We start from the raw sequence: 16,985 nt of genomic DNA on the forward strand, positions 1-16,985 counted from the left end.
ACCATGAATTAGCTCTCCTTTGCAGGTTGTTGGGCCACAGCTCAGATGGGTGTGGTACGGGAAAGAACCCCACTGGTGGGGGGAAGCTGCTGCAACCCTGCACTGCATCACCCAAACCCCACCCTGACAGGCCAGACTGACACTGTTCACTCTGGCTTGAAACAAAATCCTTTGTTTCCACGGAAAACATCAAAGTGAAGTATTTTGGCATTTAAAAACTGCCCATTTTCAGACTGTGTGATCCAAAGGATAATGCTTTTATTTCTAAATGGGTATTTTAGATTATTCCAATGTAAAAAACAAAGACAGTGTTTGAATTATTTGCCTTTCCTGTGGCATGAAGACTTTGGTTTTGACCAGCATTTGATCTGTTTCTCTATTTGACTTAGCTTACTGTCCAGTGCTCTGACATTTTCCACACGGTTGTATCCCTTCCCTCACAGTCTCTATCCACTCTGTGTCTTGGTAACAAACCCATATTTAAGGCATTTTTATTTGATTGACAGATTAATAGATTTTAAGGCCAAAATAAAGGGGTTTGATTGTTCAGTCTGACAATCACTGTAACACAAGCAGGATGGTGAGTCACCAGTTGTAATGTTGATACAAAAGCATGAAGGGAGGCTACTTCCTTCCCATGTCATCGGGCTGGTTACTCCCATTCTTAAAATTTAGTTTGAAGTTTAGCTTCAGCTTCTAGCCACAAACTTTGATGGTCTTTTTTGGCCTCCTCATCAGAGATCTGTATGAAAACTTTTCTCCCTCTAGGTATTTATGACACATTAATATACATTTGAATAAAAATATGGGATGAGCTTTGCCAGCCAGTCTGGACACCTGCACATTGGATTCCTTTCCTAGTCCCTGAAATTTCCTCTAATGGGAAAATCTGGCTGAATTTCCTACGAGTTCAAAAGGAAACCTTTCCAGATGCTCAGGAGAGGCTTTACCTGTGTTCCTATGAGGACATAAGGCACGTTGGGCATGCAGACTTTCAGCTCAGGCACCCACTCCTCCTGCACGTTGTGGTAGGAGGCAGGATTCACCACGGAGAAGCAGATCAGGAACACGTCTGTGTTGGGGTAGGACAGGGGTCTCAGCTGGTTGTAATCCTCCTGCCAGGGGACAACAGCGAGAGTGTCACTGTGACAGTGTTCACAGGGGTCTGGGGTTGAGGGAAGAGATGAGGATCTGACTCCATGTTTCAGAAGGCTTGATTTATTATTTTATGATATGTATTATATTGAAACTATACTAAAAGAATTGAAGAAAAAATTTCATCTGAAGGCTAGCTAACAATACAATAGGAAAGAATGATAACAAAGGTTTGTGGCTCGGACTCTCTGTCTGAGCCAGCTGACTGTGATTGGCCATTAATTAGAAACAACCACATGAGACCAATCACAGATGCACCTGTTGCATTCCACAGCAGCAGATAACCATTGTTTACATTTTGTTCCTGAGGCCTCTCAGCTTCTCAGGAAGAAAAATCCTAAGGAAAGGATTTTTCATAAAAGATGTCTGTGACAGTCACAAGGTGAGGATGACTGCAAGGGGGGGTGTCATGTTGGGTTTGATGAAGGGGTCAGCACTGTCCATACTCATTCACACTTCCCAAGCTCCAGGTGGCTGCTGGAAGGGGGAATAACCACCCTTCAGAGGACAAAAGTGCTGATTTATCAGCATTTTACCAAAAAGAGCTGAAAGATGCCCCCTCTCTGGGAGCTGTTCAAAGCTGGATGGGGCTGTGAGCAAGCTGGTCTAGTGAAAAGTGTCCCTATCCCTGGTGAGATGTGTGTGTGTAATTAGATAATTTTGATAGTCCCTTCCACCTCAATCATGCTGTGATTGTGTGAACAAGTCTTGTTTGTGTTCTCTGTGGAGATGCTGGTGCAGAAGGTGATGCTGAACAGTCCTGCAGGGTGCACAGCAGTGTGCCAGCCAGCACAAAACATCCTGAAACCAAAAAGCAGATCAAATCCAGCCTGCAGTACCTGGGTACTCACTGGGGGTGATTTAGTGTTTCCACAGGCCATGCGTGGTGGAAGGAGATGTTTTCTCCATAGTGGTGAAGAAGGTGAATTTTCAGACACTCAAATCCCAGCTGTGCTATGTCATGAGCTGGCTTTGATAGCTGAGTTTCAGGGAAGAATTCAGGTCTGTTTTCAGGCTTGAGAAGCTGAGAGCAAGCAGAGGTTTTGCAAGCAATGTGAAAGGGACAGCCTGGTTCTGTCTGACAGTGGGAGCATTTGTAGCTGTGTCTGGTGGGTACTGTTCAATGAAACCTCTTAGAAAACTCCAGTGCAATGAAACAGATGCTTTTTAGAGAGGATGCATCTGCTCCAAAGGCTTTTTTAGGGGTTTCAGAATTAAAAAAGGGGAAAGGAACACAAAGCTGGAGTGTGGGAAACAATAATACATGCTGCTGTCAAGCCTGACTGCAATGTAGATCTGCAGTTTATAGTTTCTGCATTCTGGACAAGTCTCAAATCTCTGCAGTCTTTTGGTTCTAACTGTGTGAAAACTCAGCTGGTGTGATTTGCTTTGCAGATACAGACTAGTTAATAAAAAGAAGGCTAATAAAAGGGGGGAAAAAGACACCTGGGTGCTGTTTCTCAGACTCAAGAACATTTATTTTAGGTAGGGAAAACCCACATTAGGGCAGGAACAATGCAAGCTGCTGCTTGTCCTGCAGGAGAAAGTGATGCAGGACTGTTCAGTGTGTGTCAGAATAGATGATGTTTTAGTGCAGCCTGATTTCTGCCTTGCTTTGATTGGGTCAGCTAATGAGAGGCCTTAATTGTGAAGTGAGACTGGCAAATCACCTTTCTGAAGGGTCTTTTTCACTGACTACACAGTAATAAATTGACCCAGAGTCCTTCTGGATCAACACTACTTTGCAAAATATACCAATGAATTACTCAAAACCAGTTTGCACCAACTGTTTCTAAAAAAATCCCCAAAAATTTAATTATTTATTCTGAAAGGAAGCATGAGCCCAAATTTAGCTCCGTGTCAGGAAAGAAAAGTTTAAAAAAGCATCCTGAAACACAAACAAAATGTTTTGTTTTGTCTAACTGGATGTTTATTGTCCCAAACCCACTTTGACAGGAAGAATAAATTCTCATTTACTTCCACCAGCCCTCACAGCCACAGTATTTGGGGTAAAACCAGAGTGTTTTTCAAGTGGCATAACTGTGTCTTTACAGTGGCATAGAAAGATCTGAAGAAGGATTTACATGGGGAGGTGTTTGGATGCTTCACCTCCCAGGAAAGTGGATTAGGAATTGAAGTGGATTCAATGAGTAGCAGGGAAAAACCCCTCAGAGATGTTTGTGGGGTTTGTGGGGTTTGTGCACCAGTATGCAGCTCATGAAGGAGCAAAGTCAGTGACAGGAGATTTATCCAAGGCTCCGGAGGTGGCAGCCAGCCCCCAGCAGAGGTTAATAGAGACAAAGTGGATGCCAAGCTGAACGGATCAGAGGAGAAATTGCATTGTAGGGACAGCTTTATGTGGATGCTGTGGGTTAGGAAAGCCTGGCCTGATTATGGGACATTGTTTGAAGGCAGAACATCAAACCTGAGGTGGATTGTGGCACAGCCACCACGGGCTGATACCAGCAAAGATAATTTCTGTGCTTTGGGTTTGGCTCCTGAAACAGCCACGTGGTGGCAGCAAGCCTCAAGGAATCCTCATCCAGGAGTTTTGGGAAGAAATTGGCTAAATATAGCCATTTTCAATATTCCAGACGTGCATATTTAGAGGCGCTGGGACTTACTGTACCATTAAAACTGCAGATTAAAACCATGAGCACTCTGCTTGGCTGTGACAGCTCCAGGAGCCTGCATTTAATTTCATTTTCCTTGTTCCTTCTGAATCCCTAGAAAATAATTTTTCAGGAAGAGCATTCCTGATTTGAGCTATCAGCACAGAGTATTATATAAGTTGTAAGCAGGGACAGCCCTGCATCTCATAGCAGAGGTCTCACCTCCCACCAGGGCACATGGGATTTTTCACAGACAGGTTAAAACACAATTATCATGGATAAGAGTTGATCTGGGCTCCTGAACATGAACAGGATCCTCCAGACCACATCAGACAAGGACCCCTTCTCTGTACCTGCTCTCCAGGAGAAGGCCTGATGGCCTTGCAAAAAATAAAAAATAAAAAAAAAAAGAAGAAGAAAAAAAAGTTAAAATAAAATAAAATAAAATAAAATAAAATAAAATAAAATAAAATAAAATAAAATAAAATAAAATAAAATAAAATAAAATAAAATAAAATAAAACCTTGCTGTGGACCTTTAGAAAAGACAGCCTACTGGGTAATTTCTCCTTCAGAGATGGTCAATCTCACAAAAAATGTAAAAAAGGGACTGAACATTTCCATGGGTATGGGCCCCATCCAGGGAGGAGTGCTGTAGCAAGTGACAGTAATGTTTGGGAAGGGACTCGAGTCCTTGTGGGCTTAGGCTGTGGCCGATCAATAATTTATTTTTATCTATTTATTTTCCCAGCTCATGCTTGCATTGTGCTGCCTGCTATTTAGGGAGCTCAAGGCTTCCCAGTTAACATTGCCTGGCCACTGGTTTGGCCTGGAAATGCCAGTGCCAGACCAGGCCCTGGTGAGTTATTTGTCTGTGACTTGCCAGGACCAAGATCAGCAGTTGGTGCTGCTCCCTCCCCTCCCCTCCACCTTGGCCATCAGCTCAGCAGTGTTTGTGCCCCAAAAATGCAGCAGAATTGCCTTTTTTTTTTGTTTTTGTGTTGTTGCTGTGCTGATCTCTTGTACACTCTGCTAAAGCATTTTGCACCTAAGTCCAGCCCAGCAAAAAGATCACAGTTTTTTCCTCCTAGGACCATTTGTGCCAGGGATACAGAGAACCAGATACCTCAAATCTGGGGTCTCTGCCAGCTCTCCCTTCAGGCTGACAGAGGGTCCTGCTGCAGGAGTACATTTTTCAATTGTTATTTCATTAGCATATGTTTTATAGCATCGCAGTGTCAAGGGCTATTTCTGGCTATGACTTCACACTGATGCCTTTGGAAAGCCACACAGCACAAGGAGAAGGAGGGAGGAAACAACCCAGATGATCTGTTGTTATAACTGGAGCATGTGGGAAGCATCATCCCTGCAGCCTCCACGGGGACAATCCAGTCATCAGGGGCTGATTCATGCTCTGGGCTCTGCCTGGAGAGCCACGTCCTCTGGAGCAGGGTCTGGAAGGTTCCTGGGCTTGGGGAGCCACAGAAAGGCTTTGGAGGCAGGTGGGGAACTGTCTAGTGTGAAGCAAAATGCTGAGGAATGGATGGAGGGGTGAGGCTTGTCAAAGAGACAGCTGAGTGTTCCTTTTGGCTCAGGAGGACAAATGAGTGAGAGGAGGTGTTGCTGTGGAAATGGGTGGCAGGTGGAACTGTCAGCCCTACAAAACAAGCAGGAATATTAAGGCACAGGGTGAAAACTGACTGGGAACTGAATATAACTTCAGTCTGGCTTGCAAAGGCTTGCAGGGCTGATGGATCATGGCACAGGCTCTGAGCTCAGAGTTTGTGAACACAGAATGAAAGACTGAACAGGATTTGGACATGGGGCAAGGGCTTGGGTCATATTTTGGGATTGGCTTTTGGATCATCTGTTTTCACCATGTGGATAGGAAAGATGTGTGGTCTGTAAGGGCCACCAAAGCAGCTAAGACTAGTGCTGCCTACAGAGACATGATAAGAATAAAACTAAAGAAAGTGAAACCCAAAGCATCAAAGCCCCAGTTCTGCTGAGTGCAGGTTTTTCTGGAAGTGACAGTCTGTTCTGGTGTGGGTATTTTGATCTCTCTGCACAGTGCTGCAAAGTATATTCTGCCTGAAGTGGCCTTTTGCAGACAGCAGGGTCTCCTTCTGCACTGTTTGTGCCTTTCATAGCAGTCAGTCATGGCCAAAACCAGCACAGCTAAGAGGGTGCTGCTTTCCTGGTGGAAGCAAAGCCCTGCATCCAGGGCTGCTGCAACCCAGAGGGAGTGAAGCAAATTCCCAAATTTGCTTTCTCCCCTGCTGGCTTCAGTGTCAGCTGTGACTGGAGGAGCTGGTGGATGTGGGTTACAACATTCCCAGTCTGTGAGGAACCTGGAGCCTCCTCCCTTGCTCTCAGCAGATGATTTTTTTGCAAGGTTTCTGTGCAGACTATGTCCCTTTCTTTATTTTGTCACTCACTGGCATTTGGAGTCAGGAGAGGGAAATTTCACCACAAAAAATGTGTTGCTCCCTGTACTTCCTTCTGCCCTTCTGCTGGCAGAGCAAAGCAGTGAGAAATAATTTCTCCTCCTCTCCAGGGGGTGAAATTATTCTGCAAGCTTTGAGTGCAATCACACCATATCAGAGTGTGGACAGTGGAAACAGCAAAAGAATTCAAAATGTAACTAAGCATGGGATTCGGACTCTCTTGTAATGGACACACTTGTCCTAGGAGAAGAATGTTGGGATGTTGGGGTGGATGCAAATCTGGCTGGGTTACCACTTAAAAAGTCAACAGCTGGTGACTGATAGACTGGTGCTGAATTATAGCAGTTTTCTGATCTTGAAAATGGGAATTATTCTCTGTATCTTCAATGCCACCATGTGGTAAAGGTAAGAAAACACTGATTACACAAAGCATGGTATTTGGAGTAGGAAGGTGGGTATATGGGGGGTTGCACAGCCTCATCAAACTTTATTTTTTTGATTAGGCAAAACACAATCTTAGGGATTAATGTATTTGTGTGTGTTTTACTGCTGAAACAGAATGAAAACGAAAGGGAGAAGGTCAGCAGTTCAACCATTACAACTCAAACCTAATTGCTATTATTTGTGAAAAAAACCCCGACAAACTCCACAAACATTACCAACAACAAATCCCTGTGTATGACAGTAACAAACAAGCCATGGGGAAGGAAAATGATAAATGTTTTGCAGTTCTTTACCTGCCCTGCAGTGTCATAAAGCCCCAGCAAGTGTTGTTGTCCTCCCACAGTCACGGTTACTGGAAGAGAGAAACAAGAAGTGTTATTTATGCACAGGCCAGTGGCCTCATTTTGATGTGTTTTAATCCCAAAAATGCCAACAGACACATTAGCAGGCGTCCTCCACTGGGCATTCTGAACCCAGCATATCTATCCAACCCAAACTGAATCACAACAAAAGCAAATCCTTTATGCCAAGATCTCATTAGTGCACAAACAGCCCAGGGTGATGAGCTGCACACACTGCTGCCATCAGGGTCCAGAGACAGGGGGACATTTGCCTGTCCCTGCAGCCACCAAATGAACACCCTGGACTTGAGAGCATGGGATTCCTGCCTCCCCACCATGGGCATTGGGGTGGGCTGGTCATGGATCATTGGGAAGGTTTTTTGTTATTTTATTCCTTCCAGGCTGTGGAATGATGAAGCATTCAGCAGTAGCTGGTGTTTGGTGGGTCTCACTGGAGGTGCAGCTGTCCTGCCCTGTGCCATCTCAGGTGAAATGGCAGTGTTTAGTACCTGGGGCTGTGTGGTGGGTGATTTGAAGGACAAGGAAGGAAGAGGAGCTGGAATATTTTCAGGGATGTTGACCACATTCTGTGGCAAATGAAGGAAAGCTTAGTTTGTTGCTCACATCCAGCACATTTACTCCTTTAGCAGAAATCACTATGAACTTCATTTTGAGCCCACTGACAAATTTTGACATTGACAAAAATGTTTTCTCATTGCCCCATTATTATCCTGTAACCAGTGTTATTTCTTATACAGGACATGATCTGGGTTAATGACATTTAGTTAACCAGTTAATCTGCTTAAATCATTACTACTCAACTGGAAAGAAAGGAGGCCGGTCCAGTTCCACCCATTAGTCAACAGGAAGCCTTCAAACATTTGTCAGGAAGGTTGCTTAAAATAATTATATTGTTGCAGCATATGGACTATTAATTTTTTTTAAACATGAGGACAAGTGGCAAGACCTAGGAATGAACATAAAACTTTGTCAGGAATGGGGGAAGAGGCTCTGACTGGTGTCTATCAGGTGATCCCAACTTGCAATTAATGAGGCTGGGAATGAGTAATGGTTATTTTGAACAATAGAAAAAAAGAGACTTGAAAACATCATGCAGTATCCTGCTGATTTTTGGTTTGTTTGGTGATAAAATTTGTAGCAGAAAAGCAGCTACAAATTTATGGAATTTAATAGCTCCTGCACTGGGGAAAAATGTCCTGTTTGAAATCTCTTGGACTGAGAGTCTCTGCCAGTGTGACTGGACAGGCTGACTATTCAGCAGCTTTATTTGATTGCAGAGACACAGCAATGCTGTCAGCACATAAAGAGAGCAAACCTGACATCCTGGAAGTACAAAGGCTCAGTGGGGACCAGACTTGCTGATGAGAGCAGGCTGGGCTGCACTCTGCACTGCTGGGGCTGCCTTGGGATGTGCACTCAGGAGGAGGTGGGGAAGGGGAGGCAGCTCCCTCTCCTTATCTCAGCTCTGCACTCTGCAGCTCTAGGGAACTCATGGACACTGGCCATGGATGCCCAAGGTGGGAAAGAAGTACAAGAGTGAGGACATGGCCACCAACATAGACAGGAGACGGTCCAGATGCCCCATCCTCTTCCTTCAACCTGACTTGAATGAAATAATTTAAAATAATCCTCCCTGGCCCTGTGGTTTTCAGCTTCTTATGGTGTAGGGAATCCCAGAATGCCCAGCAGGGGTATGAAGTGTGTAAGTTACTGGCAACACTCCTGCTTTTCTTAGCTGCCTTCTCAGAAGCAGTGGGGTTACAGGTGTCAGCACAGCTCACCGGAGGCAGCGGGAAATTTGCTTTTTTTCCCCCACTTGCAACCTTGGCAAGCCTCCAATCCGCCCTTGTGCCAAGAAATGCAGGAGCCAGACCTGCTCTGGAGGTTTTACTCTGCTCAAGGACCAGCTGTGAAGATGTACCCTTCAGCTGAAGGCAGCATTCCAGCTGCAGTGCACAGCTGGCCGAGGTGGTGTTTGGGAGCACACGCGGTCTCTGGGGCTGTGAACAGCAGTTCCCTGTCAGTCCTTGGTGGAATGTGCAGGGAGCCTGCTGAGCTCCTCCAAAGCAGGATGCTCTCAGGACAGCTGCGAGGCACATGGAGGTGCAGATTGTGACCTGTGCAGAATGTTCACAGGGGTCTTAGGATGAGAGAAGAGACGAGGATCTGACTCCATGTTTCAGAAGACTTCATTTATTATTTTATGATATATGTTATATTAAAACTATATTAAAATAATAGAAGAAAGGATTTCATCAGAAGGCTGGCTAAGAATAGAATAGGAAAGAATTATAACAAAGGTTTGTGGCTCGGGCTCTGTGTCCGAGCCAACTGACTGTGACTGGCCGTTAACTAGAAACAACCAACATGAGACCAATCACAGATGCACCTGTTGCATTCCACAGCAGCAGATAATCATTGTTTACATTTTGTTCCTGAGGCCACTCAGCTGCTCAGGAGGAAAAATCCTAAGGAAAGGATTTTTCATAAAAGATGTCTGTGACAGTGCAGATCAGCTTGAATCTGAAGAGCCATGTGCCACACATCAGTGCTGACAGCGTTATCCAGCTCTGCCTCTCCTGCTGGCTCACCCTGAGCACTGGCAGATTGGGCTGGGTCCTGCTTGCAAAGACATGTTCAGCGCTTAAAAAACTTAAAAGCTGAAATTTACTCTGCTGTGAAGCTTTGCTGGCCCATCTCTTTCTTGGTGGCATCTGACTGAGAGAGCTGCACTGGCAAAAAGCCCTGGTGCAGATACAAATTGCTGGTGTGTTCCAGTAATTAATATGGTTTGGAGATAAGCTGTTTGGATGGAGGATCAGTCCACCTCGAATGTGCTGTGCTCTGCCAGAAGGATTTAACTCCTAGACTCTTATCTGTGCTTTGTGGTCCATGAAGTCACGGTGGATGTTTTGCAGCAAGTCTGTGGAGCCACACACTGAGCAGTGATTGATGGCTTGTGCAGTTCAGTTTGGCTCCTGGTCACCTCTGGGAAATGCTGAGGGGGAATAAAGAGATTGGTGGTGTCCTACCATTACTCTTTCCCCACACAAGGGATAAGAATTGCAAGGGCTCTTGGAAAAAAATACATCCTGAGTCTATCTAGCTTGCATATCACATTTAATTCTGCTTCTACGTCTTGTCCCTTATGTGTCCTGCTGTGAATTTCTGCATGGCACCAGTCCTATATTTTTACTTTTTCTCTCTTTCTTTTTCTCTCTTTCTCTCCTTTTTACATTTTTCCTTTTTTCCCCCTCCCCCGCTTTTTCTTTTGCCCATCAAACTTTATATTTTCTTTTTTCTTGTCGATTGTTCTAGCCTGTCTCATCATCAATGGATATTCTTCCTGCCCATATCACCTCTGAATTTGCAGCTACCACCCCAGCAAAACCTCAAGTGCTGTCCTTGGATTCCTGGCTCTGAATGCAGTGGGGACCAAATGGCTCCCACTGGCAAATCAAATGAACCCTGGCTCTTGAAACAGTGATGTCCAGGTTAATATATTAGTGCTAAAATTTCCACCACACTTTCAAGCAGGCAAAACAGATGTGAAAATAAATGGCTCTTGCCTGTGAAATAAATGGCTTTTGCCTCTGAAAACTTCATGGTGTTTTTATACCACGAGTTTATCAATCTGCCTCTGTCAGGCAAAAGTCTATTCAGAGTATCCACTTGGTGGGTCATATTTATGAGCTGAGATTGCCCTGCTAGATTTGTAGGCCTCACTTCTGGCTTTATTCCAGTTTACTCTTACTTACCCTGTTATTATCTTTTCCTGTTCTCTCTGTGGACAGGCCTATGGGAAGCCAATGAGGAATTCCTTCCCAGCCACTGGGGTAATGCAGGCTCCTTTATGGGATTGTGAACTCGATTTTATGAGCAGTCTTGGAGTAACAAGACAAATATGAACTCTCCTTGTCATTTACTGACTGTATTGATGTATTGATTAAGCACTGAAACGACCTGGCCTTTAACACTGAGTGCAGTAGAGACTGCAGTAAAGTGAGGCTGAATATTTGCACAGTCCTGGCCCTCCTTTCTCTCCAGTCTGGGTTGCACCAGATGATGCAGCAGGGCAGATGTTCCCCTCCTTTCACTAGGTGGTTTTAACCAAGTGCAGAGTGTGTAAAACACTGCTTTAAAGGTGATTGCTAGGTCATAAATTAGCTGAGTATTGCTTACTAAAGTTTGAATTACTATTTTGGGTTACTTCCAAGGCTTTGTAGAAGGTCTGTGTGTCTGGAGTTCTGCTAAATGACCTCAGCACAGAGCTTGGCCACCACAGCAGAAGGACAAGGTGTAGATCGATATTGTGTGGGATGGACCTCGTGTGGACTATGAACAGGTCTGAGCTGGGAGCTCTGTTTTTAAATCCATGCTTAGTTTGTGTTCTGGGGACAATGTGACAATTTCCATTGATGTTCTCAACGCCCAGATTGCCCCAGATCCACCTGTCAGTGGCCAATCTTTGCCCAACCCTTCTCCCACTGTGCTTTGTTTGGTAACTTTTTGGGGCTGAGCAGCACGCATGGAAGAGCCCTTCAGCCAGACAGCAGCAATGTTCACTGTACTGACAGGAATGGGACATAAATTGTCTGCTGAACTCTCACAACATCTTCAGTTTGATTAATGGAGCAAAGCAACACATAAATCTCTGTATGACACCAAGCTAGGATGCAATATCCCAGCCTCACTTAGCTGTGGCACAGGAGAGTGGATTTGCACATCAGGGGGAATTTTTCCATGCCAGTGAAGAAGTGCTTGCAGAACCCAAAGACTGTGAAACCCCCAGCCAGAATACATACAGGAGCCAAGCAGTGTCTAATGTGACATCAGATGGGAAAAGTAATCTATTTATTCCAGTGCCTTCCTGCCAACAAATTAAGGTCCAGCTGCTTCAGAGAAAGAAGCCAGGAGCCTGTGAGCCAGCAGGGATGGTGGCACCTGCCTGGGTGGAAAGACTTTCTCATGGTTTTGGGCAAATTAAACTGCTTCAAGCCTCAGACTTTCACAAGGGCCATCTTCAGCCCTAGGCAGCCAGCTCTGAGTATTAATCTGTGCACAGACTGCTCACTATGATTACATGTACCTCATGAATGTTGCTTAACACAGAATAATCAAAAAATGATAAAATGATTGGGGTGGAAGGGATCTTAAAGACAGTGTAGGTCCAAGCCCCCTGCCATGGCAGGGATATCTGGCACTAGACCAGGTTGTTCAATGCCCCATCCGGCCTGACCTTGAGCACTTCCAGGGATGGACACCAGTACAAGAACAACTACAGTTCTGGTTGATCTGCTGGCACTAGAAATGTCCCAGTCTGTTTGTTTTCATTCTGGGAAAAAGGATAAAACCAGAACATGGGCAAAAGGACAGATCTTGGTCAGCAAGTTCCTTCTAAGGCACCTTTCAGGATAATTCCTCTGATGTGAGGCTCCTGACACAGTGAATGTGGTCTGCTCTCCAGCAGCTGATGTCCCTGGGGATACTGACTCTGTGTTTGCTCACTGGGTAATATTTTTCCTTCCTTCCTAAATGCACTTTTGTGAAATCTCTTGTAATGAACTGGAAATTCCCCTCCACTCTACAGATGTTTTCTGCTCTCTGGAGCTTACACCAGACAGGACAGGAGTATTCTGGTAGGAGTTTGTTTGAAGAAGAATGATTTCAAAAATCTGGTTTATAATTGTCCTCTTTTTGTACTGCATAGCTCCTAAATAAGGGTCTCTGTGGCTGGAATTTGAGGATCCCTGTCCCAGCTAGGCACTGAAACTCAAAAACACCTCAAAGGCATTTTGATCAAAGATATCCAGATCTTTCATTCCCTTTGGTTCCCATAATGGTCAGGCATCTAAATAACTGAGCTGGAATTACATATCCCAGGCTTTAAGAATTAGGAGCTTTGAGGATTCCATCAGAAAACAAAGTGAATGTGGGCAGTGCATTTTTATAGCACCTTCCAAGTGCCTCATGTACATTTCTGAATCCTATTTTGAGTAATATTTTTCTTCAGAATATCTTTCTTTGGCTAATCCAGGTGGAGAAAATAAAATTCAGGGATCAGGTGTCACACAATGCTTTGATTTTGTTTGGGTCACTGTCTGGGAAAAAATTTCTGTTGCTGTGGACCACCCTTCAGAAGATGTTGCACTGCTGCAACTGAAGCTGGGAATGCTCTGGAAACTGCAAATCAAAGCCCTGGGGATGCTGCAATCCAGCAGCCACCAAAAAAAGACAGTCAAAATAAAGAGTTAGAAAGACCTTAAGGACAGACATGCAGGCCAACCCATGACAATCACCCAGCTGAGCTCTGCCACTGGTTCCCACTTTAGCCAGAAGCCTCACTTGCAGTGCTGCCCTTGGAAATACTCCTTTTTGCTTTGGCTGAAAGGCAATCCTGCAATGTTTTGTGGCCAGCCCACCCAGGGCAGGTAAGAGCTGGTGTTACAGGACCCTTGGCTGCACAAGGGTCTGTGACTCCAGCCTGGGCCTTTCTTCACTTCCATACATCAGGGTCATCTCCAGGAGTCTGAGTGATTTGATGTTCAAGGAATGTTCTCCCACTCCCTCCTTCATGACAAACAAGATTTGATTACAGCCAAGTCAATGTTCTACCCCAAACTTGCCCTGCAGCTTAGCCACATTCTTCTGAAAAGCAAATCAAAAGCATGCTATTCTACCCTGTAATTGGCTTAAATACCCCACTTTATATGTAAATTTTACTAAATGCTTTGAATTGCTCTTGGAATCATCTACCACCAGTCACACACAGACCTCTGAGAGCCAATGTTTTCCAAAAGGAAAGCTCTGAGTAAACCTCACCATTCCCTGTCACCTCATCAGTGGATGAGATCTATGTTCTGCTGAGCAAATACTTCTGCCCATCTGATATTTACAATATCTGAAAAACATCTCCAGTCTGCTCCCTGTGGTGGGAGCACAGAGAGGCCTCCAGGGCTGGGATTCAGCTGATTTCACTCCTGTAGCTATTGGTCTAATGAGGTGGTGAGGAATGTGCTGCTTTGTCTTTAGGCCACAGACATTTAGTGATTCTAAAGCCAGATAGGATTCATAGTATCATTTATTCTGCTCTAAATAGCTTATCTAGTGTCTTCCTACAAGGCATATTTTCTTGTTCTTGAATTATTCTTGCAGCTGTTTTCCAAATATTTTGTTGAGCAGTTGCTGTGACCAGACAGTGTGGTCTAGCAATGGTTTCATTAATGATCTAGCCAGAGGTAACATGACTTTCCTATTCCTACCTGTCACCCCCCCAATGGCTCATCTAAAGCTCTCTTTGGTTGATTATCCTCATTATTTAATGAGTCTTGCTGTGCTTTATTCCTTTCTTAAGGCTAAAGTCCAGTCATTCTTGGCTTTTGTATTTGCAAGCCTTTTTATTACATTCTTTTTTAACTCTGTGGCTGAGTGGAAAATCTGGAGACTGTAACTCAAACACCCACTGAAGGCATCTCACAAAAGGGGAGGGGAAGAGCCAGGCTCCTGCAATGATCCCGGAGCATGGAAGTCAACTATAAAGCTTTTTTGAGAGTCAGAATTAAAGGCTTTGGGAAGTCTGGGGTTGTCTATGCAGTGACAAGCTTTTTCAACAGAATGTTTCAGGTCAGAAAAATGATATCCAAACACTTCTCAATCTTCTCTTTCCAGACATCTCCCCACTGCCTCTAGGGACTACTCTTCACCCTGGGCTCTTATCTCTAAGGGGCATCACCTTGTCCATACGGGTTTGAAGATTTCAGTGGAATCAGTGGGAAAATGCCCAATCCTGCCTCCTGCTGCAGCCTCCCTGGGGAAGGAGGGTGGCACCAAGTGACAATTCCATTGTCCCATTCTGCAACAGCAACAGATTCATGGAGACGGTGCCATCCTAGAGGAGGATTCACAACTTGTGCTGTGTGGTTTTTTTGGAACCTGAGAGAAAAAACAATGCAGCTCTTCACAGAGGAAGTGTACCTGTCCATCAATCATTTTTAATCGAGCAGCTCTAATGAAATATTCTCAATCTTTCAAAATGCACTGAGAAGTCAGACTTCAGCACTGGCCAGCATACATGACATGGAACACAAAAGCAGTGGAGGTTGATTAGGAAAATGAATTTGGTCCAGAAATGGATGAAAGAGAATAGAAATTCCCAAAGCTTCCAGAACATCTTGAGCCAGCTTCTGCTCAGTCTGGGACATTACTTATTTATAGGCAGCATGAATGAAGTTGATTTATCGGAATCATCGACCTCATTGTTTGTAAAATCAGCACTGGAGGATTTCCCCTGTATCCCCATGAATTATTGCTGTGCTAATCAATCCTTGAACAAATTCAGCTCGACTGATAGCAGGGTCCAAGGAACTCTGGGGTCTCTGTGCCCAGTTTCTCCAGTAACAGTGTGGAGGGAGCTCTTGGGAGCTCAAGGTTGTGCAAAGCCCTGCTGGATAGAAAAGGCAAACATGATCACAGTCCTTGGGGACTTGAAGAGCAATTGACATTGTGTTCAAGAGAGTGTTTTGTTAGATTCCTGTCTGTCTTAAATGGAGGGCTGAGCCCTGCCACAGGCTGGGAGGAGCTTCCTGAGTGTTTCAGCTCCATCAGTTGTCCTCATGAAGGGAAGTTCTGCTCCTGAGTTAGAAACCAATAATAACTGCCAGATAAATGTAGTAAATTTGTGGGCAAATAGTGTAAACCTATTACAAAAGGAAAAAAAAAGGCAACACGTAGATTTTTAAATATTTTTAGCTCTACTAAATATTTTTGAAGTTTCCATTACTCCAGCACAATATTTAGGAAAATAAATTTTTTGGAGCTGGGTTTATAACTCAAGTCAACAGCAAACACAGTAAAGCTCTCTGATTATTAATGTGCAACTGATAATTGGAGTACCTTCAACAAGTATAACAAGTATTTTAACAAGTTATGCTGACCTGACCTGTAAAAGACCAGATACTAGAGCATTTTCAGTTTACTTTAATATAGATAAAGTGAGTCAGGACTCTAATTAAATCTTGAAACCTAACAGTGAAGGATGTATTTGGAGACTCCTAACAGTGATGCTGAGATCGTGGTAAGCAGAGAAAGGAGTGGGAATTTTGCAGCAAACACAAAAAATGGCAATGGAGGGAGAAAAATACAGGAATAAAGGGAGTTTTGGACTATTTTCCTGTCTCCTTTCTGCTGTTCATGTGAGGCAAAAGTCATTCCCCTACCTCAGCTGAGTGCCGGGGAAAAGAATATCCCCAAAGTTATGTCAGGCATCTGGTTATCAAGGGAACATGAAACTTGGTAAATAGCATCAGAATAAATGGGAGATTAGTGGCAAAATGAAACAAATTGCACTGAAATGTATCCAGGCAATACACAGGGTGTTTCCCAGAGCATGGGAGGACAAGTCTCCCTGTGTGGCTGGGGGGAATCAAGGCAGCTCATCTCTGCACTTGCACTGTTCAAAGGTCAGGATAAGGGGATATTTTTGCCTGGAAAGGAGAGGAATGCAGCCTGCAGAGGCAGTGCTGCCTAACAGTGCTGGCTCCTTGCTCTAGGTGTCCTTCTGAAGCCTGTGGTGACCTGCTTTGGTCTGGGTTATATGACAATGGGAGCAGACAATGCTGATGGAAGGGCACAGAAAGTCATCTCTGCAGTGGGTTTGTCCCCACTGTGGGCTGGACCTTCCAGTGATGCAGTGACTCTGGCCCAGTGACTTACACTGGCAGAAGGCCCTGTCAATACCGGCAGAGCACTATAGCACATCCTACCTCCACCAGGTGTGATTCTGGGGGAAAAAATGGCCTTTCTGCTTATCAGCATCTTCAACAAAAAGTACAGATGCCAAAGCTGGAAAGGAAGAAAAAAATTGCCTGATATACAAGATGGGGACAAGTGTGTGTTTTCTATAAGAACCTGATATTGGAGGAAATATGATTTATAATATAATAATGATTTATAATATAATATAGGAAT

The 16,985-nt window shown here is 44.4% G+C and overlaps 1 protein-coding gene across 1 annotated transcript in view; it reads right to left on the bottom strand.

Annotated features, from left to right (window-relative positions):
* Window positions 1-16,985, bottom strand: part of RHOJ (ras homolog family member J) — a 62,249-nt gene that overhangs the window by 9,219 nt on the left and 36,045 nt on the right. The window contains exons 2-3 of the mRNA XM_026796211.2: window positions 6,951-7,009; window positions 951-1,115 (exon numbers count right to left, since the gene is read on the bottom strand). Of these exons, the coding sequence (XP_026652012.1) occupies window positions 951-1,115; window positions 6,951-7,009 (224 nt within the window). The remainder of the gene's footprint in view (window positions 1-950; window positions 1,116-6,950; window positions 7,010-16,985) is intronic.

This window comes from Zonotrichia albicollis, chromosome 6 (assembly GCF_047830755.1).
Source record: "Zonotrichia albicollis isolate bZonAlb1 chromosome 6, bZonAlb1.hap1, whole genome shotgun sequence".
Taxonomy (NCBI): domain Eukaryota; kingdom Metazoa; phylum Chordata; class Aves; order Passeriformes; family Passerellidae; genus Zonotrichia; species Zonotrichia albicollis.